General features: G+C 51.0%; 2 protein-coding genes across 7 annotated transcripts in view; both read right to left on the reverse strand.

Moving 5' to 3' along the window:
* Positions 1–51: 51 nt before the first annotated feature.
* eif5a (eukaryotic translation initiation factor 5A) lies at positions 52–4,788 on the reverse strand. 2 transcript variants are annotated; one of them, XM_023830377.2, is made up of 5 exons: positions 4,712–4,788; positions 3,162–3,356; positions 2,942–3,046; positions 1,636–1,767; positions 52–1,062 (listed from the first exon to the last, which is right to left on the reverse strand). In XM_023830377.2, the coding sequence occupies exons 2-5, from the start codon at positions 3,327–3,329 to the stop codon at positions 997–999; spliced, it is 471 nt and encodes a 156-aa protein (XP_023686145.1). In that variant the 5' UTR covers positions 3,330–3,356; positions 4,712–4,788; the 3' UTR covers positions 52–996. The 2 variants fall into 2 exon arrangements, with proteins under 2 accessions (XP_023686145.1, XP_023686144.1); XM_023830376.2 differs by having other exon boundaries at positions 4,572–4,712.
* A 1,256-nt stretch (positions 4,789–6,044) lies between these two features.
* LOC111853448 (TRAF2 and NCK-interacting protein kinase-like) overlaps positions 6,045–27,002 on the reverse strand; it is a 41,636-nt gene continuing 20,678 nt past the window's right edge. Inside the window, exons 3-33 of one of the 5 annotated variants that reach the window (XM_072711436.1) lie at positions 26,581–26,637; positions 26,373–26,498; positions 25,684–25,794; positions 25,433–25,523; positions 24,832–24,962; positions 23,072–23,126; positions 22,199–22,277; positions 21,618–21,793; positions 21,288–21,354; positions 20,744–20,942; positions 20,520–20,636; positions 19,660–19,746; positions 18,844–19,065; positions 18,345–18,671; positions 17,327–17,491; positions 17,005–17,250; positions 16,666–16,775; positions 16,343–16,491; positions 16,162–16,265; positions 15,866–16,041; positions 15,684–15,780; positions 14,355–14,501; positions 13,713–13,818; positions 13,452–13,622; positions 13,222–13,365; positions 13,000–13,134; positions 12,765–12,865; positions 12,144–12,293; positions 11,523–11,682; positions 9,432–9,571; positions 6,045–9,339 (exon numbers count right to left, since the gene is read on the reverse strand). In XM_072711436.1, coding sequence (XP_072567537.1) covers positions 9,256–9,339; positions 9,432–9,571; positions 11,523–11,682; positions 12,144–12,293; positions 12,765–12,865; positions 13,000–13,134; positions 13,222–13,365; positions 13,452–13,622; positions 13,713–13,818; positions 14,355–14,501; positions 15,684–15,780; positions 15,866–16,041; positions 16,162–16,265; positions 16,343–16,491; positions 16,666–16,775; positions 17,005–17,250; positions 17,327–17,491; positions 18,345–18,671; positions 18,844–19,065; positions 19,660–19,746; positions 20,520–20,636; positions 20,744–20,942; positions 21,288–21,354; positions 21,618–21,793; positions 22,199–22,277; positions 23,072–23,126; positions 24,832–24,962; positions 25,433–25,523; positions 25,684–25,794; positions 26,373–26,498; positions 26,581–26,637 — 4,230 coding nt within the window. In that variant the 3' untranslated portion in view covers positions 6,045–9,255. The remainder of the gene's footprint in view (positions 9,340–9,431; positions 9,572–11,522; positions 11,683–12,143; positions 12,294–12,764; positions 12,866–12,999; positions 13,135–13,221; positions 13,366–13,451; positions 13,623–13,712; positions 13,819–14,354; positions 14,502–15,683; positions 15,781–15,865; positions 16,042–16,161; positions 16,266–16,342; positions 16,492–16,665; positions 16,776–17,004; positions 17,251–17,326; positions 17,492–18,344; positions 18,672–18,843; positions 19,066–19,659; positions 19,747–20,519; positions 20,637–20,743; positions 20,943–21,287; positions 21,355–21,617; positions 21,794–22,198; positions 22,278–23,071; positions 23,127–24,831; positions 24,963–25,432; positions 25,524–25,683; positions 25,795–26,372; positions 26,499–26,580; positions 26,638–27,002) is intronic. The other 4 variants (XM_072711437.1, XM_072711438.1, XM_072711439.1 and 1 more) reach the window with 4 other exon arrangements.

Raw genomic sequence — 27,002 nt, forward strand, 5'->3', positions numbered from 1 at the left:
AGCAAAGGAAGGGCAACAACCAATCAACATTCAGAAACAGATACACTGGGGAGATCTTCACTGATTTTAATATCACTGTATGTTAAATACAATAAAAGGAACCAACTGGGAAATTTCTCTATTCATTTTTTATTTTGCTATCTCCAGTCTGGTGACAAAAGGCCTTGAGTTGGGGGAACCAAAAATCCAACACCCCCACCTCCCGCCAACCGCGTCCCTTCCAAAGCACGACATAAGGCGCCAGCAAAACATTCGAAAAGAGCCTCCCCAGCCGAGACACGTACAGGCTTTGACGCTTATCAGGTTTACCAGGGATAGCCGTGCTGGCCATCCATGTCTGTCTTGGTTAAAAAAAAAAAAAAAAAAGTCATTTAGAAGTTTGTTTCTGAGCGGGCAAAAATATTTGTTTCCACCCAAATCTTTTAAGTGCCAACTCCAGTTAGCCAACATTCTGCGAGGGTGGCCTGGGACTCGGGGCGAACGTTTTGTAAGCAATCTGTGGTCAACACTGGCAAGGCTGGGAAAGCAAGCCCCCCCCTTCACACAAGGTAGGAATAAAATTAAAGGAGTTAAATGTCAGTTAATTCCCCCCTCCCTCTCAACTCAAAATGCATTTTTCCCCCAGAAAGGCATAAATGCTGCACTATTCAACCTAAGTAATAATAATAAAAAAAAAAACTTACAAAATTGGATCCCGTTATTAACCTTAACATTCAGGAATGTAGGTGGCAAGACTGACATCTTAAAGGCAAAATTAAAAGGCAAGGAATGCAATTTAAAACTGAAAACCTCTGATCAGGCAGGATGCCAAATTGGACTGGGGGGACAAGTTGCAAGAAGTCCAGCATGTTTTTTGGGTTGGGAGGGGGGGACAAAATGAAAAACCAGAACAGAAACTTGAGGTTGTTTGAAGGCCATAGCTTTGGTGAGAATTAGAGCCAAAATGAAGGAGTTGTGGTATAAGGTCTCAGCCTGAACATCCAGTCTCTTCTCTTCCTATTTGCTGGTCATGGATTTGATGGCAACCGCACACTCCTCCCCCATGGCAGAGAGCACAGAGACCTAGTAGAAAGGGAGACAGAAAAGGACGACATCACACCTCCTGAAGTGATATTCACGCTTGTGCCCCATAATTGCTGATTAAGAGGCCACAATTCCACACTTCACCTGTTAACCAGCTAATCAGCAGAGACCAGCTTTAATTCCCCATGGAAAGATACAGAACAACTTTAAAAGGCAAGGACCTAAACGTCAGCAGTGAAACAGGTCAACGCATCAGAATGTTTAGTTGTATAAACAGGCAGACCAAGCCACGAGTCAGGAGGATTAACAAGTCAACGTTCCACAAGTCATAATGCAGGTTATGACTCTAGAATAATTCACAAGGTTGCTTAAATGTGGCACCCACTTACACTCCCCAACACAATGCTAGCAGTATGCCATCACTATAAACATGTCACAGGAGTTCAGGCATAAAGAATCAAAATCACAATATTTACCATCTAAGTAGACATTGGTGCTGACAGTCATGACAAAGCAATTAAGATGGGTTCGAGGCTCAGCCGCTCCCACTGCTTGCGCGACGCACAGATGTCAGGTTTTGATGCACGGCGAAGCATGGCCAAATCCACTTACCAGTATCTCCTCTCCAGCTTCATACTTGCCCTCAATCTCCTTGCCCAGGTCACCCTCGGGAATCCTCAGGTCCTCACGAACGTCACCGTTGTCCATCAGCAGGGAGAGGAACCCGTCGGTGATGCCAATCAGCTAATGGGGAGAATGCACCAAACATTACAGCCCCACTACAATCCTCAGCCTAATTCACAGGACACAATCTGTAGATACATGCAAAAGTACAACGGCCCCATGGCACAGACGAGGGTCACTACCCGGAAAGTTTGTGCCGATGCACGGACTGAACCAAAGCATAAATGCCCCGGCACCACAAATCTAAGCCTCCACACTGAAGCTAGAAGCAGCCGTAATACAGCATTCTGATGGCTAATCAAACCATTTGGATTACGAATTCAAGCTATAGCACTAACAACCAAATATCACCAACTTAGCTTGTCAACCAGGTCTTCCAACCGATAAACTAAACCTGTAAACTGATTCGAACCGGTTGAAATTAAGACCATTTCACTGCAGTAGGAGCCCTGACTATTCACCAGTTGACAAGGGCACCTGGAACTTCTACTGTAAATGGCTTATCTGGCCTTGTCTTCCCCGAAGTCTAGAAATTATGAAGCAAATCAATAAAGCAGGTTTGAGATGGCCAGTTGTAACATTTCAGTTAAATTAACTACTTTATCGGCCAGCCAGTTTAAGCAAGGGGACCCTAGATTTATGACCTGAATATCAACTCCATGTCCCCAGAACCCTTTACTCATGTAGTTATTGGCCAAAGGGAAACATCACTCACCAACACAACCAATGAACTCCCATCCTTATCAGCTTAAAGTTATGACCGGTTTTAAAGCCAAAGTGAATGGGCTCAAATCGGCTGGTGAAATGGGCCATTCCTGCCGTGTTTTAAACAAAATTCAGCAAAGAAAGGTTCATTCCCCATACAGTATTATGATATGCACCTTCCAAGGCAAGGCAGCTTTAATTTCAAGCCACCTCGCTGAGAACTGAAGCAGATGCACACATTTAAAGGGGTGTTAACTTTCAATAAGTTGCAGCACCCTAAAGCAGTCCTCCGAACTGGCACAGGACAGAGAACGGCCAGGGCATGCTGGGGCAGCGTTCACGGTGTAAGCCTGATTTATGCACCGAAGCTTTCATAAGAACGCCAGCCTTCATTACAACCAATTATCCACCGGTAAACATCTACCAACTTCTCAAATACCTACAGGACAGATCCAATAACAAGGCCAGAAATCTGCACAGCACCTAATGGTTAAGGCAGCAGGACCTCAAAACAAGTCAGTCAAATCACCTGGAAGTCATTTCTCTTGATGTTGGGGACATCCATGTTATGGGTAGAGGGGCAGATATCTTCATACTTCTTACCAGTGAAGATATCAATCCCGACCATGTGAACCTGCAGGATCAATCACATGACAGTCACATTATCAAAGCCCTAGATTTACCAAGCATTAAACAGCAAAGCCATTATAAAATGTCCCACCCCAAAAGAGCCCCCCACCCGTCCGTACCTTAGCGTGCCCGTGCTTGCCGGTCTTGGAGGTGGACATCTCCACGATTTTGCAGGGGCGCCCCTTCAGAACCACATAGCCGTTCTTACGCAGCGCGCTGCACTGCATGGGAAAGGTGGCAGAGGCCCCTGCATCGCCGCTGGTGAAATCGATATCTGGGTCTGCCATGGTGGCGGGGGTCGAATGTAGAGGGAGCTGCGGGGTAAGAAGGAGAGGGCGGTAAAGCAACAGCACCGCGAAGTAAAGGCGCAGTGCGGCGACTTGCTTAAGTCCGCGAGTTCAAGGAAAGCTGCTGCGATCCACCGACATAGTGAAATAAAGTCGCCGGCGCTCAATGAAGAGGCGCTGCACGGAAAACAGCAGCACGCTTTCAGACCCCAGACGGCACCTCCGTTGCGTCAGCGAAACGGAACATGTTTCAAATGCGACATGGGAACCCCAGGCCTGCCTGGCCAGGCGGAAAACTTTATTTTAGATGCGACTGCCTTTCATATAGTTTTATACCAGTGAACCGTATCGATAGCCACTGGCGGAGACAGCGCGCCACGGCCGCCCCACGCCCTGTCCACGTGTCCCCGTCTGGCCTACGGTGTCATCGGGAAGCGGAAGATGTAGCCTGCGCCTCCAGCCGCCGCCGCCGCTATCCTACATCCTCACGGTGCCCCGAAGCTACGACGCCACGCGAACCGCCGACATTTTCAATTACCCGCGAAAGGGGGCCGACGTGCGCAGACAGGCCGGCCTCCGGCATTGTTAACACGGCTACACAGCTTGGTTACACTGCCGCCCTGAACAATGAATCTTAGCTCGGCAGCTAACAATGAAACAACCAAGTAGGCCAGAGAGCAACAACATCCTTCAGGCCGCATCACTTCAAACCATCGGCGACTGTGAACCACAAGCCGGAGCGCCTCCAGTCCAATGGCTATCCACGATAAATAAAGTGCTAGGCCCCCACACGCCTAGCCGCGGCTGAAGCTCCAACAGACAGTATCCTGGCGGAAAATCAATCTGGGCCGCGGAGTTATTCTGCTAACTATTCGGGATGGATAACATGTCCCGTAACGGCCCTCTCACTGCGCCTCGGATCCGCTTTTAGTCTTCGTATTCTCCACCCCACCCCCATCACCCAGACGAGCCTGATAACGTAACCGGGCTCTCCCAAATAGCCGCCGACTTAATAGACCGAACTGCGCCGACTGGAGCCCAACGTGCAGCGGAACCGAACTTTGAGCCGGCGGGAAGCTTTAAAGGAGCAGTTTTGTGTGTAAAATGAAGCCAGACGGCTTCTGTTGCGAGCGTCCACTGCGAGCGCGCGGCCAAGGCCTCGCGCCCGTCTCGCGCAGTGCATAGCGTGTAGCGGGACGCTACTAGAAACGCAAACCCGCACCCCGACGCACAGCCTCTTACCGCTCGTGGCCTGAATCCCGGCTTCGTCAAGACACGCGTTAACGCGACGCCACAGCACGAGCTCGAAGCAAGGAATTTTCTGCAAAAACTTATTTATTTTTCTGCGGTGCGGAGAGAAGCACGCGCCATGCGACTCTTACCTTCCAACAAAAAAAGAACGCGACTGCGCAGGCGCGCCCAATTTTACTGCGGCACCCTCACAAGGGGCGGAGTTCCAGAAGCATTTCCCAGATGCCCCACGGTTTCCGGTTTCACTGGCGCTCTGACTGCACTCACATGGCCAGCATTGCGTCAGTACGGAAAACGATGTCTCTGCATAGGCTATAAAATATAAGACATTGCCAAGTTAACAGTTTACTTAGTTTCAAAGAGCTGAACTGCATGTATATTGATCAGTAAGATCATGTGAAACACGAGAGAAAAATAATGTTCATCCTGATTTAACATTGTATATTCTTTTTAGGAGACAATATTTGTAATTTATTTTAAACAAGTGAAATCCCGCCCCTGCTCTGTGCTGGTGTGTTTTTTTTTTTTTTTTTTTACAGATTTGAGTAGGTTCCTCTGGTAGTCTGAAAACATGTGGTTATATGAGTATTTGGTGGACTGGCATATTTACAGGTAAAGAGAGTTGGTTTTGTGGAGATAATACATTCCTCTATTGGTGTAGTTCAATTAATATAATGCAGTCAGTTTGTACACCTGTTAATGTATATTGCCATGAATTCAGCAAAAAGTCTATACGATCAGACCATATTGCTGTACTAAGCTGTAATACCCTCCTTTTACAAGAAGTGCAAATGCTTTTTCCACATAGCACTGCTGTGTCAACCTTTTAGTTGAATACATTCAACCACCTAAAACTTGAACTTGTTTGTATTTTTATAGAACAGTATAGAGCATACCAATGATCCACTATAGATAGTGGCCTTTTCACACAGTCACAGGAGGAATGCACTGACCCAATTGTCTTCTGATCAGCACTGGAAATGCATGAATTGAGAGGTTGTTTAGGGTCAAGTGGAAACTTGCATCACTATTGTTAAAAGAAAAGCTACAGCAGAATGCAGTACAGTTAAAATGTGGAAGTTGTTTGCCAGGCCAGGTTGCCATTCATGAGGCTTATATGCCTGAGAGGTGCTGCCACTTGCTGGCCATCCATTTCAGTAACTGAAAGAATATCTGTTCTGGTGTGTGAACTGGGAATCTCTGAGGGGCTTTGGGACCAGTGAGTGAGGTTTATCAGCACTGGGGTTGGGGATCACTGACCAAAAGCTTGTATGGATATCATGATAAACCACTTATCAGGCCTGTACATGGGCTCTTTTTTGAGGCTAGCAAATGGGTCGTGAAAAAACACTCCTCTGTCAGCAGGTGCCATGAATGGCAGAGGGTTTCTTAATGGAAAAAAAACACAATCTAAGAGAGTCATCTCACATCGTCCTCCGATACCCACAAAGACGGAAGCAGGGCTACTGTTTGCTCATTTGCTTGTTTATTGATTTATTGACTTAAAAAACAGGACAAATCTAATGCTCATAATTTGATAAACACAATGTGTAACAGTTCTGGGAAGTGAAAACTGAGAGAAGTCTAGCAGAAGAAGTGTCCCCCCCGCCCTCCTCCCAGTGTACATATCCATCACACAAACAAGCTCCACAAAGCTGTGTTAGTACAAAACAACCCCGTTTCTCTACTAGTTAACACAATGTTCCCACCAGAATCTGGCAAATAAAAGGAGAGGAATTTAAAAAAGCTAAACCACCGGTATATTTTATTGCTAAAACGGTTTTAGGCTTGATTCAGTATTAGTGTCCTCCCATTCCCCATAACAATATCCCAATTAGGTCATCATTTACTCTTTCCTCAAATATAAATATTTATATTGTGCAAACATTACAATAAATTCAGGAGAAATAAAACACCTCTAAAAGCTTACCATATCTCTCCCTAAACAAATCATTTTCCCCCAAATGCAGATATGACAGAAAAAAATGGAAAAGGCGGCTCATTTTAAAGGTAGATCTGCGAAAACGGACAGAACCACAACCTTTAGGTAATTTTGACATTCTTATGCATATTTCAACCGTGCATCGCATCCAGGAATTCCAATAAGCTATAGAACAGAATACCTGTATAAAATGTACCGATATGTGGAGGAAAAAGTTACATTGATTTTGTCAAAGCCTAAAAATACAGGGAACCGCTAAACCAGGGAAAAGTACAGCAAGTCTAGAGTAATCCTTAACGCAATACTGGCGATGAACAAGCGGAGCCTACAGTGACGTCATTAATTCCAAGACGGCGCCCACGTAAGTCACGTGGTTTGCCACGATGCACTGTACCTAATTAATAATTGATCAATCGTCACTCAATTAATCACCTTCAGTTTGGCGTTTGGCTCGCCCTCCGCTTGTCAGCCGCCGATTCGTGCTCCGATGGACTAACAGGTGGAGAATCATTTATGACCAGTGATTGGTCAGAAACAGTATAAAAATGATCGTTCCCTGTTAATATTTCAGTCGACAAAGATTACATCCAAATCAAATACGCACTGTCCTAGAGATCAAATAAATGTAAAAAAGAGAATGAAATCAATATCAAGTTGTCAGTTTTATCTTCCCTTACATCATGCTATGTATTTTGCAAATAAATGCCTAAATCGTAAGACAAAAATAGTCAATTTTAAAAGAAGTTCAAAGAAACCCAAATTTCACTTGAAGACAACTGTACAATGAACTTTTACACTAAACTGTACAAAATATCACTTAGTTCAGGGCTGATTTCTGGGCCTTTGTCCTATCGGCGATTGTGCTAAAGTCGATAACAGCGGAGGTATCAATTAAATTCAGAGTGAAGAACAACATTTTGTGATGTGCAACGCTCATATTCACATGATACGTGAGTGTGCAGGTATGAAACTGCAATAAACGCTGGGAAAAGTATTTACAAAAGCAAGAATGTATTTTCCCCCCAAGATACTCGCCTTTCGTACACTGCCCATCTAAAGTAGTCTCATTCAGTAGTCATTTAAACACAAATTTCACGATTTCGTGGTTGATGATGATGGCAATAAATAATACTAATAGTGATAATGATAACAACGGCCATTTATCGTTGCATCTTTTGTCAAATTCTCCCTTTGGATGCCCTTCAGACAGTACATAATGCATGTCATGTTTAAAAATGTAAGGTTTAAAAATGAATATACGCAGCATTCAGTATCCTTACAAATTCCTGCCACCTGTATGTCTATACGTAGCAGTTGTGCACACTGTTTAAAAACATACGGTGGATTTCAAGCACTCAACACACCATACCACGTTCTCGAAATCCGCCGTATTTTATCCTGTGGGGATAGGTAAAAGAAAAGGGTTTTTCTAGAAAGCTTCCACATTCAGTACCTACTACGTCTCTCTGGCTCAGTCATAACTCGGCCAACTGCATCTCTTACCATGTGCAACACACCGCTGGAACAGGATCGCTGAACGGACATGGGTACAGATGTGAACCTCTATGTACATGTCTACATGTTTTTTTTTTTGTTTTTTTTTTTAAAAATGCAACTAAATGGTTAGAAAAAGAAACGAGGTAGGTCAATAACGGGAAGCGCGCACAGTTTTTTTTTTTTTTTCCTTACTTTTTTACGGTAAAATCCCAGAATCCCACAGGCAGCCCATGCTAGCAGCCACTTGGAAAGAAACAGAGAAAGAGAGAGTTTTAGAGATAGATAGAGAGAGAGAGAGAGAGAGAGAGAGAGAAGGAAACGGAAAACTTTAAATCACGGGATAGCGGTCACAGTTTGTGTTCTGTTTTCACCAGCTTCGGGTCGACTGCTTGGACTACGGCTGAACGCAGATTTACAGTCAAACAGAAATCGACAGGGATCACGACCCGGGGGGCAGGAGGCGTTCACAAATGGCCTAAAAGTGTTGTCTGCTGCAACAGAACCAACCTTCACTGGTACGAGAGGACTGAACCCCACCAACACCAAAGCCTGGTTTCTATTGCTGTTAGCTGGCTAATCTGTATTTATGGTGACAGACTGGACTATGTCCAGAGACAGCCTTCAGCTCCATAAATTTCTGTCAAAGAGACCGGACAACGCAATGGACTCCCCTCTCCCCCCAGCTTGTCAATGCCCAGGTCCCCTTCCAGACAGTAGGACAGCAAAGCAGCCCGAGCCTCTAGAGGGTCAACATGGACACCAATGTTTTGAGTGACACTGGTGCAGCATGGCCACCCTGTCCTGTTTCCAAGAGGACAGACCATCTGCACGTCTCACCAAAATGATACAACAAGAAATAAAAGAACTGTATGGATGCTGTATCAAAGACGGAGCGGGTCGTGTGTTGCTCTGCGAGGGGGCGGGCAGATCACAAATCCCCTTCCCCGCTGACAGGCTCTATAAAGTCCAGCCTTTAGCACGAACAGCTGCATTTATCTCCAGGAAGTGGTGGTAGGCAATTGTGGGGGGGGGGCGGGCCTCGTTTACTTTGGTACCCCCCTGCCCCCCGAGAGCCCTTGATGTTCCTTCCAACCATCGCTTATTCTTCTGACGCCAGGTTTCTCTCTGTCCATCAATGTTGACGTGGGCCTCGTTTGCTCCACATGGATGGGTTCGCAGGAGCGCAGGGACAGTGGGGGTGAGGGAGCGGGGGGGCACATGGAGGGTTTGGTGAGTTTACCAGTTCATCATGGAGTTTCTGTTGAGGGTCATGAAAAAGACTTGACTGCTACCTCCGGATCGGACAGAGGCGAAGAAGACCTGAGAGGGCAGAGAAGGGCATTGTGGGAAGGGTTAGCATCATCACCCACCACGACTCACCATGGTGGCCGTTATCGCAGTACCATCCTCACCTTGTCGTTCCTCTCGGATAGGAACTTTAGTCGCTGAGCTCGCTTGTGCATGAAAACTCCGTCGAGGTGTCCCGTCTCCACGGAGCGGATCTCAATGGCCTTCTCTCCCCAGCCCATGATCTGACTGGAGTGGATGTAGGCTGCAGGGAGAGGGACAGGCCTGAGTGTGGGGACACGAGGGGCATGCGGCACGGGAGACACCCTTCCCCCTCGACGACTTCTGACGTTCTGATGATGTGACTGTCACCTTCGAGGGCAGCCCAGGTTCCGGGAGGCGATTATTGCAGCAGTTTCCACATATCCCAAAGCCGCACCCACCCTGACTTGGGCGGGAGGAAGATTGACTGAGAACTAGCTCCTGATTGGTTAGGAATGCTCATCAACGTCTGAGAACTAGCTCCTGATTCATTAGGAATACTCATCAGAATGGCTTGATTTTATCCCCCAGCCCCCCCCCCTCCTTCAATGGGGTCCTTAGGAGGCAGATCACCTACCCCAGGGAGACTCCTTCATCAGCGCAAGCAGAGAGAATACCTCCTTTTTTTAGAAAGGAATTGGTGTGGTGTTATGCACTGAGCAGCCAACAGGTGGCGACAATATGCTGTTATTGGTCATTCTGCAAGCAGAATCACAGTGGAGCGTTAAACGGTTACCTAAAAATGCCCTTTGTGATGAAGACTGACAGGATCATGGCCACCAAGGGCCATGGCACGGGGACATTTCTACATTCATGGTAACCTTCAGCCTTTGAGAGAAGGTTGGGCCAGACGAGACAGAAATAAAATGCAGCAGGTCAAACGCTGACGACACACAAAGAAACACCACTGGGTTTTACCGTGTGAAACAAAGCACAGTACAGACACAGAAATAAACAACGCGTGAAATAACAGACGGACATCAAAAATGTGGCTCCCCATTCATGGGCATTTATGAGCAGAACCTGGCACGCCCTGTGCCCTCGAGGCTTACAAGATGGCGGAGAATGTGCAGCTGCATGACTGCTGCTGACTAACTGCTCTGCATCAGTGGGCCCTTATCTAATGGGAGTGCTGGGTGACCTGCCCTGCTGAACCTCGCCAGGGAGCATGGATCTGGGCACTTCCTGAGCAGCTCTGGCTGCTCAGTACGCTGCTCAGGCCCAGGCTGCTCAGGCCCAGGCTGCTCAGGCCCAGGCTGCTCAGTACGCTGCTCAGGCCCAGGCTGCTCAGTATGCTGCTCAGGCTGCTCAGTATGCTCAGTACGCTGCTCAGGCCCAGGCTGCTCAGTACGCTGCTCAGGCCCAGGCTGCTCAGTACACTCTTGCAGAAAATCCTGGAAAATCATATGTCACCCGATCAGTCCGGGGCTCCAGTCTGGCATTAAACTGTGCAGGGAAGAAGAACAGCAGTGGCCCATGAAGCAGACACCCTGCTGATATTTTCCTTCCTGTCGAACTTCTGGTCATTCCGGCTGAGATATTCCCCAACATGACTATTCCCTGCGGTGCTGTCTGTTACCCTGGCGACGCTGTGAAGCTACATGTTGGAATGTTTCCCCTGTGTGATATAGCTATCTTCCTGGAGGTGCCCTGGGGGGGGGGGGGGCGACATTAGAAAAGTGACAGTGGACAGACACAGAAACGGGAATATCGATAGGCTCATGGGAGACGGCAATGAGAGACCTGGAAGGCACGGAATCCAAGCATGGATCCAATCACAGTCAGGCACAGGAAGGGGGAGGGGTGGGACAGAACGGGAACAGCACAGTGAAGCAGTGACAGTGACGTCCCCCCCACCCCACAGAACCTCAGGAAGGGGCCACTGGCTGGGCTGAACTGGGCGAAGGGGGGTGTCTGGGTGTTTAGTGGCCGCGGTGCAGGGGGTGGGGTGGGGTAGGGGGGGACGGGTGGTCTTCTTTATAAATCTCACTGCGATGTCCAGTTGACAGTGGCATGCAAGCATGTATGTGTGTGAAGGTAGGGGGGTGGTCATGTGAGCGCAGAGGATATCCATAGTCAGGGGCTCCGATAGCTATGGCAGGGTGTGGGCGGAGTTTGGGTGGGGCGGGGGGGCGGGGTAAAGGCAGAGAGAGGAGCACCGCATGAGGACCTACCAACAGAAGACGGCATCTCTCCCCACTGCAGGACCACGTCTTTAGTGATTCTGCCGTATGTGTTCACATAGACCCCCTCATCTTCATAACAGAGAAGCATCTCCATGCCGTCCGTCTTGGGCAGCACCACAATGGCGTGCGGGGTGATACTGTTCTGAATCTGGGGGGGGGGGAGGCAACATCGGCAGGTGAGCCCACGTGAGAGCCGCAGTGCATAACAGTAACCACCAGGTGGCGACCCTCACTCTGTCCCACCCTCCCTCCCTCCCTTCCATTCTCGGCGGCAGGCCGGTGAGAAACTGCTGCAACAATATGAGCTCCCAGCTGCTGCACCACAGCTCAGCCCCAGCTTCTGGAGCCCACGGGGCCTGCGGGCCAAGGGGGCCACAACTTCCAGCCATTTATCGTACGGGTTTCATTTTTCCCCTTCTGTTGTTTACGTCAGTCAAAGGTCGTAGATTGGGGGAGAAAGATTCACCCATGTTCATCTTCTGCCCTCTTATTGGTCAGCCATCTTGTCGCTGTTGCAATAGGTCACCTGACCACTCGAGCACAAGGCTGGGGGGGGGGGGGGGGGGGGCGCGTCATGGTAGAGAGAGCTGCAGCGCCCTCACCACTTACATGCGACGGGATGTAGATATCATAGGGATTCCCAGAATCCACGTCGATCACGTGAAACCCCACGCTGGACCCATAGATAACTTTTAACCTTTGACCCTCTTCCACGGTCAAGTCCACAAGCTGAGGCTTGTGCTGCAGATCTGTAAAAGACTTCGGAGAGAGACACAGGTGTGCTGAGCCACCACCTTCCACATTTCCCATGCAACAAACAAACGCTGTGTGATCACCTAGTAACAGGGAAACACAGGATTGGACTGTAGACTGCCGTCTAGTGTCTGTTCTTTGCTAAAGCGATATCTGAGCTTGTTGTACAGACCATTCCTGGGGGACCCCCAGAGCACTTTTGTTTCCTTCCCTCTCCCAGCCAATCCAGAACACTGAATAACTGGTACTAGCATGCTGGGAGCAAAAATGTGAAAAACGTGGACTGTCTGGAAGTCCCAGAGGACTGGGCTGAGAAACACTGCAATAGACTTTTACATTAATTTAAAGATTGTGATGAACAAAATACAGAAGCAAAATGAACATAATTTCTTAAATCACTGATAGAGTTTTCCGTTTCCAAAAAACAGTATCAACAAATTGAAAGACAGAGAGAGCCAGCAGAATAGCGCCTCCTACCTTGAAAGCCATGAATTTATGGTATGGCTTCGGGGCCCATGCGTAAATCTCCACGGAATTCTTCAGTGCTATCACCAGGAATTTGATCCTCTCGTACTTCACTGTAAATGGGAGGCAAGCCCTTTTTCTCAGGGGATCGCATCAACCATCATTTTGATCAGCACCTCGCGTTTCAGGTTCAGAGACGCCGCAGAATCCCACCATGCAACATCTATAGATGTTTTTCTGTACTCACCCACTTTGTAGTGCACGCAGCCCTCCAGCTCGCCCACTGTCACCCAGCCCTGCCTCTTCTCCACTTCCGGGTCATTGTGCAGGATCCGGTTCCGTAGCCAGGACAGGTAGTAGACCCTCAGCTTGTTCTTCTTGCCTGTAGGGAGCATTTCAGACATCAGGGTCACGCTGCCTGGCCAGCCGTCCCGAGGGCCAGGTCAGTGCCAGATTTAGCCCCACCCACCGGAGATGGTGACTAGCACATTGAGGCCCTCCAGCACGTCCATCTGCTGGAAGCGACGCCGACTGATCAGGTTGTAGACCTTCCCTTGCCCGCTGCGGTCCAACAGCATCAGGCCATTCTCTGTGCCCACCAGCAGGTTGACACCTGAGATGGGATTCAGACATGGTTATGTGGACGCAAACAACACACGATGTGCCCCTCCCCACCACACCAGATATGGTGGCCCTCACCCCAGAGCGCGGCGCAGAGGATCTCCGAGTTGAAGCGTTTCTTGTACTTGCGGATCTCAGGTGTGTCGCTGTGCGGCCGGATGTTTGTGGGGTTCACGTTCACCACAGAGATCTTGCGCGCCTCGTTCAGTTTGGCCTGCTCTTGGCGTGCCAGCTCGCTGCTCAGCAGGGCTGAGGGGGGGGGGTGGGGGTGGGAATTGATCAATCGCTGCCAGACAGCTGGTCAACTAAAGTTGAAAACTCAGGGGTGCCGAAACTCACCCGCGGCTGAGTTCTCATCACCGTCATCCTCGGTGGGGGATGTCTGGTACACGCGTGGGTCCATGAAGGGGGTGAAGGAGGCCTTGGTGCTGTTGCCAATCCCGAACTGCGGAGCAAAAAGACAGAACTTGATGGGGGGTGGAACTTCAGTCCAAACTGTCCGATGGCGGGGCTCAGCACACACTGCCTATTCCAGCAGGATGGCATATGTCGGCCCAAACGATTGGCTACTGGTCCGTATGACCACTGATTTCACCACTGATCACAGAGCTATAGTCCCACCACCTCCCACCCACAGAACTGGAGTCTGGAGTCTGAAGAACCCCGATCTGGCAGGATGACAAGGAAAGAGCGATCACATGACACAGGCTGAGGGGGCGTGGTCTCCAGGCATGTATGTACACATATATATGTATCGCACATGAAGGAGGGGAGAGGGGGGGATCTTGCTGATTCTCAGAGAGAAGAGGCCACAGGAGGTGACTGGTATGGGGGGGGGCTGCCGTGAAAAGGAAATAAAGTGTGCCCCCCCCCAGCACCGAGGCTGACCTACGTAGGGCACGGCCAGTCACAGAGCGGCAGGGAAGCGGGACGCCACAGAGGGTATGCCCGGGGGCTCGCGGACGCGACCCCGTCACCTACTTCGCCCGCGGTGTCCTGGTCCTGCGCGTGCAGACCGGCGGGCACACCCGCCGCCGAGCGGCTCTGCTGCACCAGATCGGGCAGATTGGCGTGGCCGGCAAAGCCGTTGCTCTCGGCGTGGCCGGAGCGCTGCCTATCCGGCACCGTCTGTGGGGGGCAGGAGAGAGAGACCAGCATGTTCCAGAGCCGCGCCCAGGCGCCAGAGCTGAGGGCGCCATGCTCAGCTGCTCACTAGAGGACCACTGGAGCATCTGTGTGACTAACGCTAGCGTTAGCATCACCATGCTGTAGCATCTGTGTGCTGGCATTTGCATCTCCATGCTATAGCATCTGTGTACTAGCGTTAGTATTGGCGCGCTGCAGCATCTATATGCTGGCATTAGCATCGGCAAGCTGTAGCATCTGTGTGCTAGCGTTAGCATTGCTGTACTGTGGCATCTGTGTGCTGCCGTAGGTATTGCTGTGCTGTAGCATCTGTGGGCTAGCGTTAGCATCACCGGGCCTCCATTGCTCCCCTGCCCTGCTGGAAAGATTCCTTGATGTTAGCAACACCGAGCTTCCTTCAGTCCTTACATTAGCATTACCTTGACTTTGCTTCCACTGCTCCACTGCCATTCTAGGTATACATGTTCTTGCTATCCTTACGTTAGCATTAGCTAAGTTCTATCTGTCCTTGCATTAGCATTAGTTAGGTTCTCTGTCCTTATGTTAGCATTAGCTAGGTTCTGTCTGTCCTTACTTTAGCATTGGCAAGGGTCTGTCTGTGTTACTATTAGCTTCAGCTGTTGTTCTGTTAGCATTGGTGAGGCTGAGACCCATGTATCCACCACCCTTCATGAATCAGCATCATCAGCACCAAGTTACTGTTTATCTGCTGTTCAAGAAAATCTCTCATTGAAATAAGTCAGATATATTATGTTTTCATAGCCGTGCTACTCACTGCAAGCATTTACTATATAACAAAGATTAAAAATAAAATCAGTCAAAATGCGAAGATGACGGAATACCACGTGAAGCTTTGGACAGGCTGCATTTGTCTGTCAGGTCCACAGTGTCAGAACTTCATGGAAATTCCTGAGGGGCTGAGAGGTCATGTGAGGGGCAGTACAAACGGGTCAGTACTGCAGTGTGGTGTGAGCTAGATGAGAGGGGATCGAGAAGGTGACAGATACGCTCCAAATTCCTCAGGACAAACATCATAAAGGGGAGGCTTGGATCCATTCCTGAGTTGACACGGTACGTCGGATTCTCCCTCAGTGCCGACTGGCCACTCGTATGGGTGGGAGTTGTAGGGACTGGGGGGGGCCGAAAGCCACCTAACACTCTCACCTCTCGCATCCCTGGGTGGGAGTCCCCAAGGGCATCATCATGGCTACCCATCACAGGGGATCCGTAGGTTTCGCTGCCCCCTTGGACCACAGATGGCCTGTAGGGGCAGGCAAGTGTATACCTTGCATCACACAGGTAGCCCGGCACATGCATGCGTGTGTGTATAAGGGCGTAGCACTCACATGACACGTGGGATGTCGCTGACGGGCACGGTGCCATCGTGCCCAGCCCCCTCGGCCTCATCTTCCTCGCTGCTCTCCGATTCACTGGACGAGGAGTAGTCAGTCACCTTAATTGGTGGCCGGTTGGTATCATCTGATCGCAGCTCCCGGAGCTCCTTAGCCAGGGCCGTCAGGTCCTGAGGCACCAGGACAAAAAGAGGAGGCGGAGTTTATTGGCCGATTCATGATTATCGTCAATAGCCAATCAGGTTGCTGGGGGGGAGCATGGGCAAGAGAGGAGCTTCAGCTAAACTCACCGTGGGCCGGCTGGGGCGTCCAGGGTCCCGGGCCTCCTCCTGCTGCTTGGACTTTGGGGGCTCCAGAGGGGGTGCACTGGGGGGGACCTCCTGCCGTATAGACGCTGCCCCCAAAAAAATCACTGTTAGCTGGTTTCAGAGGTGACAGCGTTTGCTGCAGGCGACAGGCCCGCCCCCTCACCTCTGCTCTCTGCCCGGTTCCGCTCGCTGGAGCCCGCCTGCGAGCCAGGCTGGGAACCTCCTTGTGAGCTTGGGGTGCTGGAACTGGAGGAGCTGCCGCTGCTGTTCCGGGGGATGCCCGTCTCCACAGAGGGGCGCAGGTCAGGGTTACTAGGGGACGCAGTAGTGAACATCACGTGACCTGTATCTGGCACCTAACTCCAAACGCACCACCTGATATAGGTGGTGGTGGGGGGGGCAGAGCACCATGACCCCGCATTCATTCAGACGCTGGTGTGCATTGTGCTGATATGCACCCTGACAGACACACACTCACTGACATACCTGGCCCGGATGAGCTGGGAGCCCCCTCTAGGCCCCAGGCCGCCGGCTCCATTGCTGGGGGAGTTCTTCCTCACCAGGGCTGGGGAAATGGACGTGGTCCTCTGGGGCACCTGGGTGGCATGGAGAAACCTTTCACTTTCCACTTCAAGTACATTTCCTGTCCTCCTTGACTTCCTGTCTACTTCCTGTGCTTCTCGACTAGTTTTCTTCCACCTTGCTATGCTAGCTGCAAACTCAAATGTTGATTCACAGCTTCACTAATTTCGAAACGAAGGTGGCGACTGGCTATTTGAGTGACTGATAGCCCATCAGTCCCATGTCGAAGCCCCCCTTGCGCACCTTGGGCGGGATATCCTCGTCCTGCATCACCCAGGGGCCTCGGTCGAACTTGTCATCGCGACTAGTTATGCGGGGTGGCGGCGGGGGGGTCTCAGAGGTGGGGTCTGAATTCTGCCGGGGTATGACGGGCCGGTGGGGGGACAGGCCCTCCTGGAAGGCCGACACTCCCTGAGCCGACTGGTCATGCAGCGACTGGGAGCCTGACATCGACGGGCTGTGGGACTTCACTGGGACCAGGTGCGGCATCTAGTGAAGGTACTCGTGTAAGACGCATGAGTGAGGGGGACCAGGCACACTGCAGGGCGCAGAGGGTGGGGCTTACCGGCGGCTCCACCTGCCGGTGCATAGGGGGGGTGCGGACGGCCTGGATGCCGCTGCTGCTGAAGGACTCAGAGCGTGGTGGCAGTGACGGGTCTGAGATCCGGTTGGCCACCTTGTGCTGCAGCGCCGGCGAGTTCTGCCGGTTCAGCAGGGAGCGCTCTTCCACCTGCATGCACAGCCAAGCTGTCAGGCTGGATCAGGACCGTCACCATGACGACGTGGCTTTGAACCCATGCCATGGCGGAGTTAACAGCATCACAGATAAATTATGTTGGATACAATGCCATTCCACAACTTGCGCTGTTAGAATTAAAAACAATTCCATAATGTCAATACGGTTAAAACAACTCCTGGAAAAAAAAGTCCATTCAGAACGACTGCAGAACCTCTCAGGTGAGTCAACTGCAGGTTCGGAGCATCAAGCCTTTATATCCCAGAAAACAGGGATGGGCACTCAGAAGCTATCGGGGAGGGTTAGGTAATGCGAACGGCATATGCATAGGCACGAGCCACCATTCCAGAGAGGGCAGAGTCACTGGGGGCAGGATTGTCAGAGTGTTATCAGGAAGAAAGGGCATCGTTAGTAAGTGCTAAGCTAACATCCCAACGAGCTGCCCGGCTCCCCGGCACCACCCTGATGAAAGGAAGGAAGAGTGTCAGAGGTTAAAGGTCACAGGTCACGCGAGTTCCCTTTGGGACAGATGGAGCTCTGGGTGTGACGGAGGGTAAGGGCTGTGACTGTGACTAAGCTAATGTCATGCTGACACCAGGCCCAACCACTTGCCGTCCTACACATAGGGCCCAGGCGGGGGTGCTGCGCTCAAATGGGAGCCACAGCATGGCGTAAACAAGATGTTCCCCGCCTGAATCCGTCCCGACAAGCTCGGCGGCTGGTTACTCATCCCACAGTAATGGAAGGGCCCTGTCAGTAGCAAGGAGCAAGGGGGAGAGGCATCCCAGAGCACCAGGGAAGAGCCGGATCTGTAAGTCCGGTCACAATGAAGGGGGCTGCTATCCACCTGCTGGGCCCGTCTGGGGCTCCGTCCACGGGGGCCCAAAGCCGCCTCCTGCTCTCGCTCTGCAGGGCGGCTCCGCCTGAGCTGCTCCTGTTCCCCAGAGCTGATCCGGATGGAGGGGATGTCCTGGGGGCCACGGTGGAGCCAGTCGGCAGGCTCCTCGAGGGCAGGGCAGGCGGTGGGGTTAGCAGGGTAGGAGGGGGGCCGGCGGGGGTGCTGGCTGGGGGGCAGGGGCAGCAGGTGTGCGACACGGGCCTCACTGGGGCTGTTGAAGGAGTGGTACTTCTTGGGCGGGATGCGGGGAGAATTACTTTGGGAGCGCTTTATGACCTAAAAAAACATTGCGGGTTAGGTGGACATGACATCACCGGAGAGGGAGGGGCGGACTGTTATCCATTTGGGATGAAGGAGGCATCCCAATGACATCCTGTAGACCTTCAACCCGTTGGGGGACAGGGTTAAGGATGGACAATCATACGATTGCCAGAGGGCAGCACCGTACCTCTTTGGCCCAGGCGGGCTTGTCGCTGGGGTTCACGGTGTCCTTATAGTGGTACAGCTGCTTCTTGTCGATAGGGCGCTGATCTGGTTCCTGTTGCTGCTGTTGTTGCTGCTGCTGCTGCTGCTGCTGTTGTAGCGACACCAGGTAAGCTCGTTCCTGCTGCAGCTGCCTCTGCAGCCGCTCCGCTTGCCGCTGCTCCTCCAGCTGCTTACGCTTGTACTCCTGCCGCCACAGAAGACATTGTGGGGTCACGTGACGCAAGAGACAGCAAACACGGGCGGCAGGGACCGCATGCGGGAGGTGCGTGAGATGGGTGGGGCAGGGGAGGCAAGAAGGACCAATGAGGGGACCAGAGTAGGAGGCAGATGGCTGGGTCTGCATTTCACCCAGAATGCCTCACTGACACAGGACATCACATGACGGCAAGCTACATGGGCTTGCAGAAGACAAACAGAATAGGACCATTTCCAGCAGGGGTGAAGATTATGTAGGATTACCAGGTAGGGGCTCATTTGTTGCTGGAAAATTCTGTCAGCCAACCTCTGCTTTCAAAAACATGATAGACAGCTGGCCGGCCTATTGTTCACCATGCAGGAAGGGTAACATGGGCAGGGCCTGTCTGTACCGCTGAGGCACAAGGCTGGGGGCAGGGCTTGGGTGACATGGACACAGTCACTGGGTGCGGGGGCTGAAGGGGGAGGGTTTGAATCCAGCACAACACAGACACACCAATGAGGCAGGATCTAGTGGCATAATGAGGATGGGCACACATCACTGGGTGGGCATGGCCTCTGCATGAGCCAGGGGCCCCTTTACCAGGAGTAGAGCCTGCTCCTGTAACAGCTGCTGCTGAAGGATCTCCAGCTGCCGCTGCTCCTCCTCCAGCTGCCGGCGGATGTAGTCCTGCGGGACCGGCCAGCGTGGCGAGAGGGACGGGAGAGAGAGCAGTGATTGATACCCATGGGACCCAACCAAAAAGAGGAAGCCATGAATGGCACACAAGGTAGCCAATCACAGAGAGAGAAGGAGAGATACTGACAGGGCATACGTAAAAACAGAGAGGGGAAGAGGCCTGTGATTCAGGCAGATTGTCGGAAAGAGGGAAGAAGACAAATGGAAAGAAAAATTGAGAGAATAACAGATGAGAAGCCAGAGAGAGACCCACATGCAGGGAGAGGCTTCTGATACAGAAAGATGGGGGGGGGAGCGGTGACAATACAGCAAAGCCTTAAACCACAACCGCCCCCACCCGGGCCCCAGGGACAGACATCCTGCCTGGTAACTGGGTCAAAACAGCCATGTCTCTCAAAGCTGGGCCCATTTAGAGGTGTGTAAAAGGAACCAGGTCCCTGAGGGGCTTAAAGGCAAGCAAACCAAAACCATCCAGAAGTCAGGCCTGGGAGGAGGGGGGTCAGGCCGCAACAGCTGGGTACAGGGGCTGCTTACACGTTCGCTATGGCAATCTGCCTCTTTGCGTGTTTTCCATCTATCCCAGGTAAACTCTCCATCCTCCCTTCTTCCTCCAGGGTGAAAAAAACACAGAAGCCAGGACTCTGTGGAGAGTGAGGCCAGCGTGTGCGCCATGCACTCTGCAGGCTCCCTGTACCTGTGTGGTACCTGTACTTGCCGGTTGCCTGTGGAGTACCTGTACCTGCACCTTCAGGAGGTGTCTGTACCTGCTCACGCTCCTGCTGCCGCCGCTCCTCCTCCCGCCGTAGCTGCTCCATCTCCTCATAGCGCCGCCGCTGCTCCCGCTCCTGCTGCTTGCGCAGCTCCCGCTCGCGCCGCTGTTGCTAGGAGTCGAAGGCAAGGGGCGTCAATGACAGAGCCTGCAGAGGGGCTGGATGTCCCCTGGCCAGGGGCCCTGACGGCCTGCCAGTGCACCCCGCCCCTTACCTACCTCTTCTAACCGGCGCCGCTGCTCCTTCTGCTCCTCAATGCGCTTCTGCCGCTCAGCCAGCAGCTGGCGCTTGTGCTCCTCGTTCTGCTGTTGCTCCAGTTGCTGCCGGCGCAGTGCCTCCGATCGCTCCTTATTGGCCAGTTGCAGCCGCAGGAAGTCCCGCCTCAGGGTGGACTCGCCAGGGATGTTGATGATGGAGCTGGGAGAGTGATGGGACCAGAGTTTGTGTGTGTTGCCAATCTTTGTCTTTGTGAGTGTCTGTGATTCTGTTTGTCTGTCTTGTGATTCTAAGTATGTTTGTGTGTGTCTGTGCTTATGTGTGTGTGTGTGTGTGTGTGTGTGTTTATGATTCTGTGTCTGTTTATGTCTGTGTATGTATGATTCTCTGTGTTTCTCTCCTGTGATCAGCAGGGCCGACCCGCCCCATTCCTGAAGACTGTCACTTCAACAGGTCATGAGATGTCAGAAATGCAGCAGCAAGTTTTACTTGGATCTGAGCGTGGCGCTCGCTTGGAGTCTGTGGGCACAGGGTCCCGGCTCGTACCTGGGCTCCCCAATGTCGTTCTCCTCCTCCTCCTCCTCGCTGCCACTGTACTCGTACTCAGTCTCTTCTACGGCAGAAAAAAACAAGTATGAGACGGAGGTCACACGACCTAAGCAAAGCCCTGCATCTTACAGGACCGGTTCTGGACTTACTGGGGTCCATGCTGTCCCTTAACTGGTCACTGAACTCCAAAATGAATAGATAACAATTTGCTTAACCTAGGGACCGATTATGAGGTGAGACAGACCACAAAATAAGTAGGCATGACAAATTCTGTGCACACAGGAAGGTGCCCCCTAGTGGTTGAGCTGCCGACTGCCGCACACCCACCTCTTTCTCCCCTCTTCTTCTTGGTGCGGTCAATGTGGTCCTTGAGCTGTATGCGAACTTGCCGCTCGTTGGCCTGGTCCCGGATGAAGGGGTGTTTCAGCAGCTGCTCCGTAGTGGGTCTCTGCCCATGGTTCTTCACCAGGCAGCCCTCAATAAATGACTGGAACTTTTTGGACCTGGAGGGAGGAGAGGGTCACAGGTCAAGGCGGGGGCACAGGGGCGGTGACAGATGTGCCTTTATCTCCAATCACCACTGAGTCTCCTGTGTCATGTGACTTTTTGTGTAAAAAGACAGCATCAAAAAGGCAAGTCTCTGGAAAATAAAACACCCCCGTCAGTCTGTCATGGTAGGTTCCCATCAGCCCCTGCACTTGACTTAAAAGGCTCAAGGGTGTTATCACCGCCAGATTGGGTTTCCTGTTGGCCGATACAAAAGCACCGTGGACTGTGCTCTAAACTACACTGGGGGGGGGGGGGGGGGGGGGGGGGGGAATAGGAGGAGAGATGCTTGGGGATTTCAGACAAAAAGAGACAAGCCTGACAAACAGGACTGACAGAGGGGTCAAAGGTCACACACTCACCACTTCTTGGACTTGAGCCTAGGAGCAGGGTTCCGGGGGATCAGGAACAGGGCTCGCATTGGGTGCATGTCACACAGCGCTGGGGGGGGGGGGGGGGGGAGCACAATGATCAGCTTCATTGCAACAAGAGGGATCTGGCACTGATACACTGATACAAGCCATGCTGTGTTGATACACATTGTTGTGCTGTGCTGATACACACTGTACTCATACATGCTGTGCTGATACACACTGTTGTGCTGTGCTGATACACACTGTACTCATACATGCTGTGCTGATACACACTGTTGTGCTGTGCTGATACACACTGTACTCATACATGCTGTGCTGATACACACTGTTGTGCTGTGCTGATACACACTGTACTCATACATGCTGTGCTGATACACACTGTTGTGCTGTGCTGATACACACTGTACTCATACATGCTATGCTGATACACACTGTTGTGCTGTGCTGATACACACTGTACTCATACATGCTGTGCTGATACACACTGTTGTGCTGTGCTGATACACACTGTACTCATACATGCTATGCTGATACACACTGTTGTGCTGTGCTGATACACACTGTACTCATACATGCTATGCTGATACACACTGTTGTGCTGTGCTGATACACACTGTACTCATACATGCTGTGCTGATACACACTGTTGTGCTGTGCTGATACACACTGTACTCATACATGCTATGCTGATACACACTGTTGTGCTGCGCTGATAGACACTGTGTTGTGCTGTGCGGATACACACTGTGCTGTACAGATAAATACTGTGCTGATACATGCTATGCTAAACCACATTGTGCTGATACATTTTATGCTGATAGACACGTTATTCCGTGCTAATGCACACAGTGCTTTACTTACGCGGAGCCCCTTCAGCCATCTCAATGGCAGTGATTCCCAATGACCATAGGTCACTCTGCAGTACAACAAAAGAATGAGAAAACACCATTAATCCGTGGGCATGTCTGAGGGTATGGGAGAGTCCGGGGACTTGGGCATGTCTGACCTTGTGGGGCTGGTTTTTGGGTTGTGGGCGTGTTTGGGGATGTGAGCGTGTCCGACACTGTGGGCGTGTTTGGGGATGTGAGCGTGTCCGACACTGTGGGCGGGTTTGGGGATGTGAGCGTGTCCGACACTGTGGGCGGGTTTGGGGATGTGAGTGTGTCCGACACTGTGGGCGGGTTTGGGGATGTGAGCGTGTCCGACACTGTGGCCGTGTTTGGGGATGTGAGCGTGTCCGACACTGTGGGCGTGTTTGGGGATGTGAGCGTGTCCGACACTGTGGGTGTGTTTGGGGACTTGGACATTTCTAAAGGTGTGGGCGTGTCTGAGGGAGAGTGTGTGCGTTCTTCTAAATGAAAGATCACTTTTTCCATATCTGACTGTTTTCTAATTGCTATTTAAATATGACTGTAAGTACTTTCAGTATCTTTTGTCCAAGGCATTTTACTCTGATTCAGATCGTTTAACACACGGGTGTCAAACTCCAGTCCTGGGGGGCTGAAGCCCTGCACATTTCTGGGTTTCCCCTCATTTAACACACCTGATTCAACTCCTTGTGCTAATTACCACATTGCTCTTGAGCCGAATCATTTGTGGTGGAACAGGGAAAGAACTAAGCTACACAGGGCTCCGGCCCTCCAGGACTGCAATTTGACACCCCTGCTTTAACAAATCCAGATTGAGCTGAAGATAATCTGAAGAAAACAGCCTCAACTTTAAATGTACAGAAAGCAGTACATTCCTGAAGTAGACGGCTATTGTCTGTTTCTTAGTCTCTTGAAAACCCAGCATCTTATTCAACAGGTTTCGCTCCATATTCCATACGACCCATTAATGCCGTAGAACCTGCTACAGTAATATTCCTTAGCAGCACTGGACTGGATCCCAGGAGGATCCCCACAGAGGTGACATACGGACCCCTGGGGCCAATATACAACCAAGCTTGCTCCAGTATAGCTATGGAATCCTTCATGTAAAGCTCTGGAGTCTGCACACCCAGCAGTGGATTTCTGCAGGTGAAGTTCTGGAATCTACATACAACTGTGGATTCTACACTCTGCACACTAATGGAATTTGTGGGCTCTCAGTAAGAGTATGTAATGTTCTTTGCATAATAAAACAATATATCAAGGAACCACATAAATCGACACTGCTATCCTTAATTGAACATCCACCAGGTTTTACAGCAGACCGCGCAGTGCAGCGACAGCCGTAAAGGCGGCTGTGTCACCTACAGGTCTGCAGCACATCACAGCAGCACCACAATGACACGGCACTTTCCATGTTCCAAAGGTCACCCGTTGGCCACTTCCTCCAGCACAGACACGGCACCACTCAGCACCTCGTCACCAGTGTCTTGCAATCGAATTTACCCACCAGTAATGGGCTGCTAATGAGGTTACAAAATGGACCGTCCTACTTAAGCTGCAGCCCCCATTCAATTTGTGGTAGTGTGATGTGAAACTAGACCCTGTAATGGGTGAGGACAGTGACCATAGAACCCGTGGCGCTCAGAACCCGGGGTCCATGAACCTTGTGGCACACAGAGCCCACAGTGCTTGGATCCCGCGGCACACAGACTCTGTGGTGCTCAGTGGTGGCTGAGGTTGGCGTGGTACCTTGAAGTCATATGTTGCGTCAGGGTTCTCATCGCAGGCAATGACTTCCGGCGCCATCCAGTAAGGGGTGCCGATGAATGTGTTCCTGCGGCCAACTGTACGGTCCAGCTGCGCGCTCACACCAAAATCCACTGCAGGTCAAGGAAAATAAAAGCATAAAGTTCAGTAAGGTATGTCTACCAAGACCTGGGCAGACCAGGTGACCATACCTGGCCAAGGAAGAGAATGTCTACACACCATGTGACCATACCTGGGCCAGGGTAGAGAGTGTCTATAGACCATGTGACCTTACCTGACCAGGGTAGAAAATGTCTACAGACCGTGTGACCATACATGGCCATGGTAGAGAACGTGCACAGACCATGTGACCATACCTGGCCAAGGTAGAGAATGTCTACAGACCATGTGACCATACCTGGCCAAAGCAAAGAATGTCTACACACCAAGTGACCATACCTGACCAGGGTAGAGAATGTGTACAGACCATATGACTATACATGGCCAGGATAGGGAATGTCTACAGATCATATGACCCCCCCAGCACCAGGATACAGCTATCTAGCACAAATTCCTTCCGTAATTTTCCAGAACCTGTGCTCACCAAGTTTGACTTCTGCATTCTCTGTTAGCAGGACATTCTGACCCTTGATGTCTCGATGGATGACCTTGTGTTGATGGAGATGTGTCAGACCCTGCAGGTGCAGATGGGTTAAGTATGAAGATCAGGACCACAACCAGGACTTAAGCAGACGTGGATTAGAACTGAGAGTGGGCAGGAGGGAAGATCATCAGCCCAGATGTGGATCTGGAATAAGGTTTTGGCCAGATGGGAATGCAGGAGAAGAAGCTCACCCTCAGGATCTCCCTGCAGATGTAGGCGGTCCACTCCTCCTTCAAAGAGTTTCCCTTGGTGTTCTTGATGAGATCCGTCACTGACCCGGCACCACAGAACTCCATCACCAGCTGACGAAGGAGACAAATGGTCCATTTGGTATCGATATCCATTTTGTGTGTGTGTGTGTGTGTGTGTGTGTGTGTGTGTATGTGTGTGTATAAAGACTAAAGGAGAGATCATCACCCCAGGTACGTAACACACACACCAGCGGCAGATTAAAGCTGCCCTCAGATTCCTTCTTATGTCATGCATATATTTTTAAAGCGGTGAATGGCCTTGATTTTGAAAGTTATGCAAGAATATTGCTGGTAAATAAACATCGCACTGGTTTACATAACGGTCACACTGTCTGTGTCGGTTTCTGCTTGAGCCCGTAATCGTGTTGTTCCATGTTTTCTGAGAAGTTGTCTGTCATGGTACAGAGGCAGGGAGCAGGCTCACAGACGGGGGTGAAACATCCCTCCAAACAGTAATGAGGACATTACTCTTTACCGGCCCCATGGGTCAGGAGGACCAAACAAGAGGAGATGTGGTGAACATCAGTTAGAAATCCATAGAGTGGAAGACAGACAATCTCAACCTAAGGATGAGTGTGGAGATGAAGGGCAACGGAGAAGGAGTTGGGAGATGAAGAGTGGTGCCTCACCCAGAGCTGATCGTCAATTCCCGGCGGGTTCTTCTTGATGAAGGCCCCGTAGTAGGTGGCGATGTTGCGATGGTGCGAGTACTTCTTCAGCATGTTGATTTCCTGTTTGATCTCCTCCTCCTCATCCTGTGTGACCAGGCAGGTTGGTCAGAGGTCAAAGGGGCACTCAATGATGTATATGTGCGTTCGTCATAGGGGATGGCCTTACCCCAGTGACATCCATGACCTTGATAGCGGCAAGCTGGCCTGTCTTGACATGACGGCCCTGGAACAGAGGAGAGAGGTGCTCACTTTTACTCTTTAATTTCATTTACCCACAAGGCAGTGCAAGGGCCACCCAAACCACACCCGACCTCTGAGCCTCTCCCACGCTGCCATAAAAACAAAACCAGCTTGAAGACAAACCCCGAAACACAATAAATGACATTTCACTACCCAGGTGGATTGTGGTAGGCATGGAGAGATCTTAAAACAGGAGAACGAGAATTCCAGGGTCTACACACAAACCAATTGATTTCCACTAGGTCTAACACAGCATGTGATAGCTGTATGCTGATGCGAGATACCGGTATAATAGTGTGTGTAACAGCTGCATGCTGATGCGAGTTACCTGTATAATAGTGTGTGTAA

This window comes from Paramormyrops kingsleyae, chromosome 4, assembly GCF_048594095.1.
Source record: "Paramormyrops kingsleyae isolate MSU_618 chromosome 4, PKINGS_0.4, whole genome shotgun sequence".
NCBI classification, from domain to species: domain Eukaryota; kingdom Metazoa; phylum Chordata; class Actinopteri; order Osteoglossiformes; family Mormyridae; genus Paramormyrops; species Paramormyrops kingsleyae.

Coding starts and splice junctions, on each gene's coding strand:
- eif5a (XM_023830377.2), bottom strand. CDS start 3,329: ATGGCAGACCCAGATATCGATTTCACCAGCGGCGATGCAGGGGCCTCT. Junction 1,768..2,941: donor TCAAGAGAAATGACTTCCAG/GTGATTTGACTG, acceptor TCTCCCCATTAG/CTGATTGGCATCACCGACGG. Junction 1,063..1,635: donor AAGCTGGAGAGGAGATACTG/GTAAGTGGATTT, acceptor CCTTTCTACTAG/GTCTCTGTGCTCTCTGCCAT.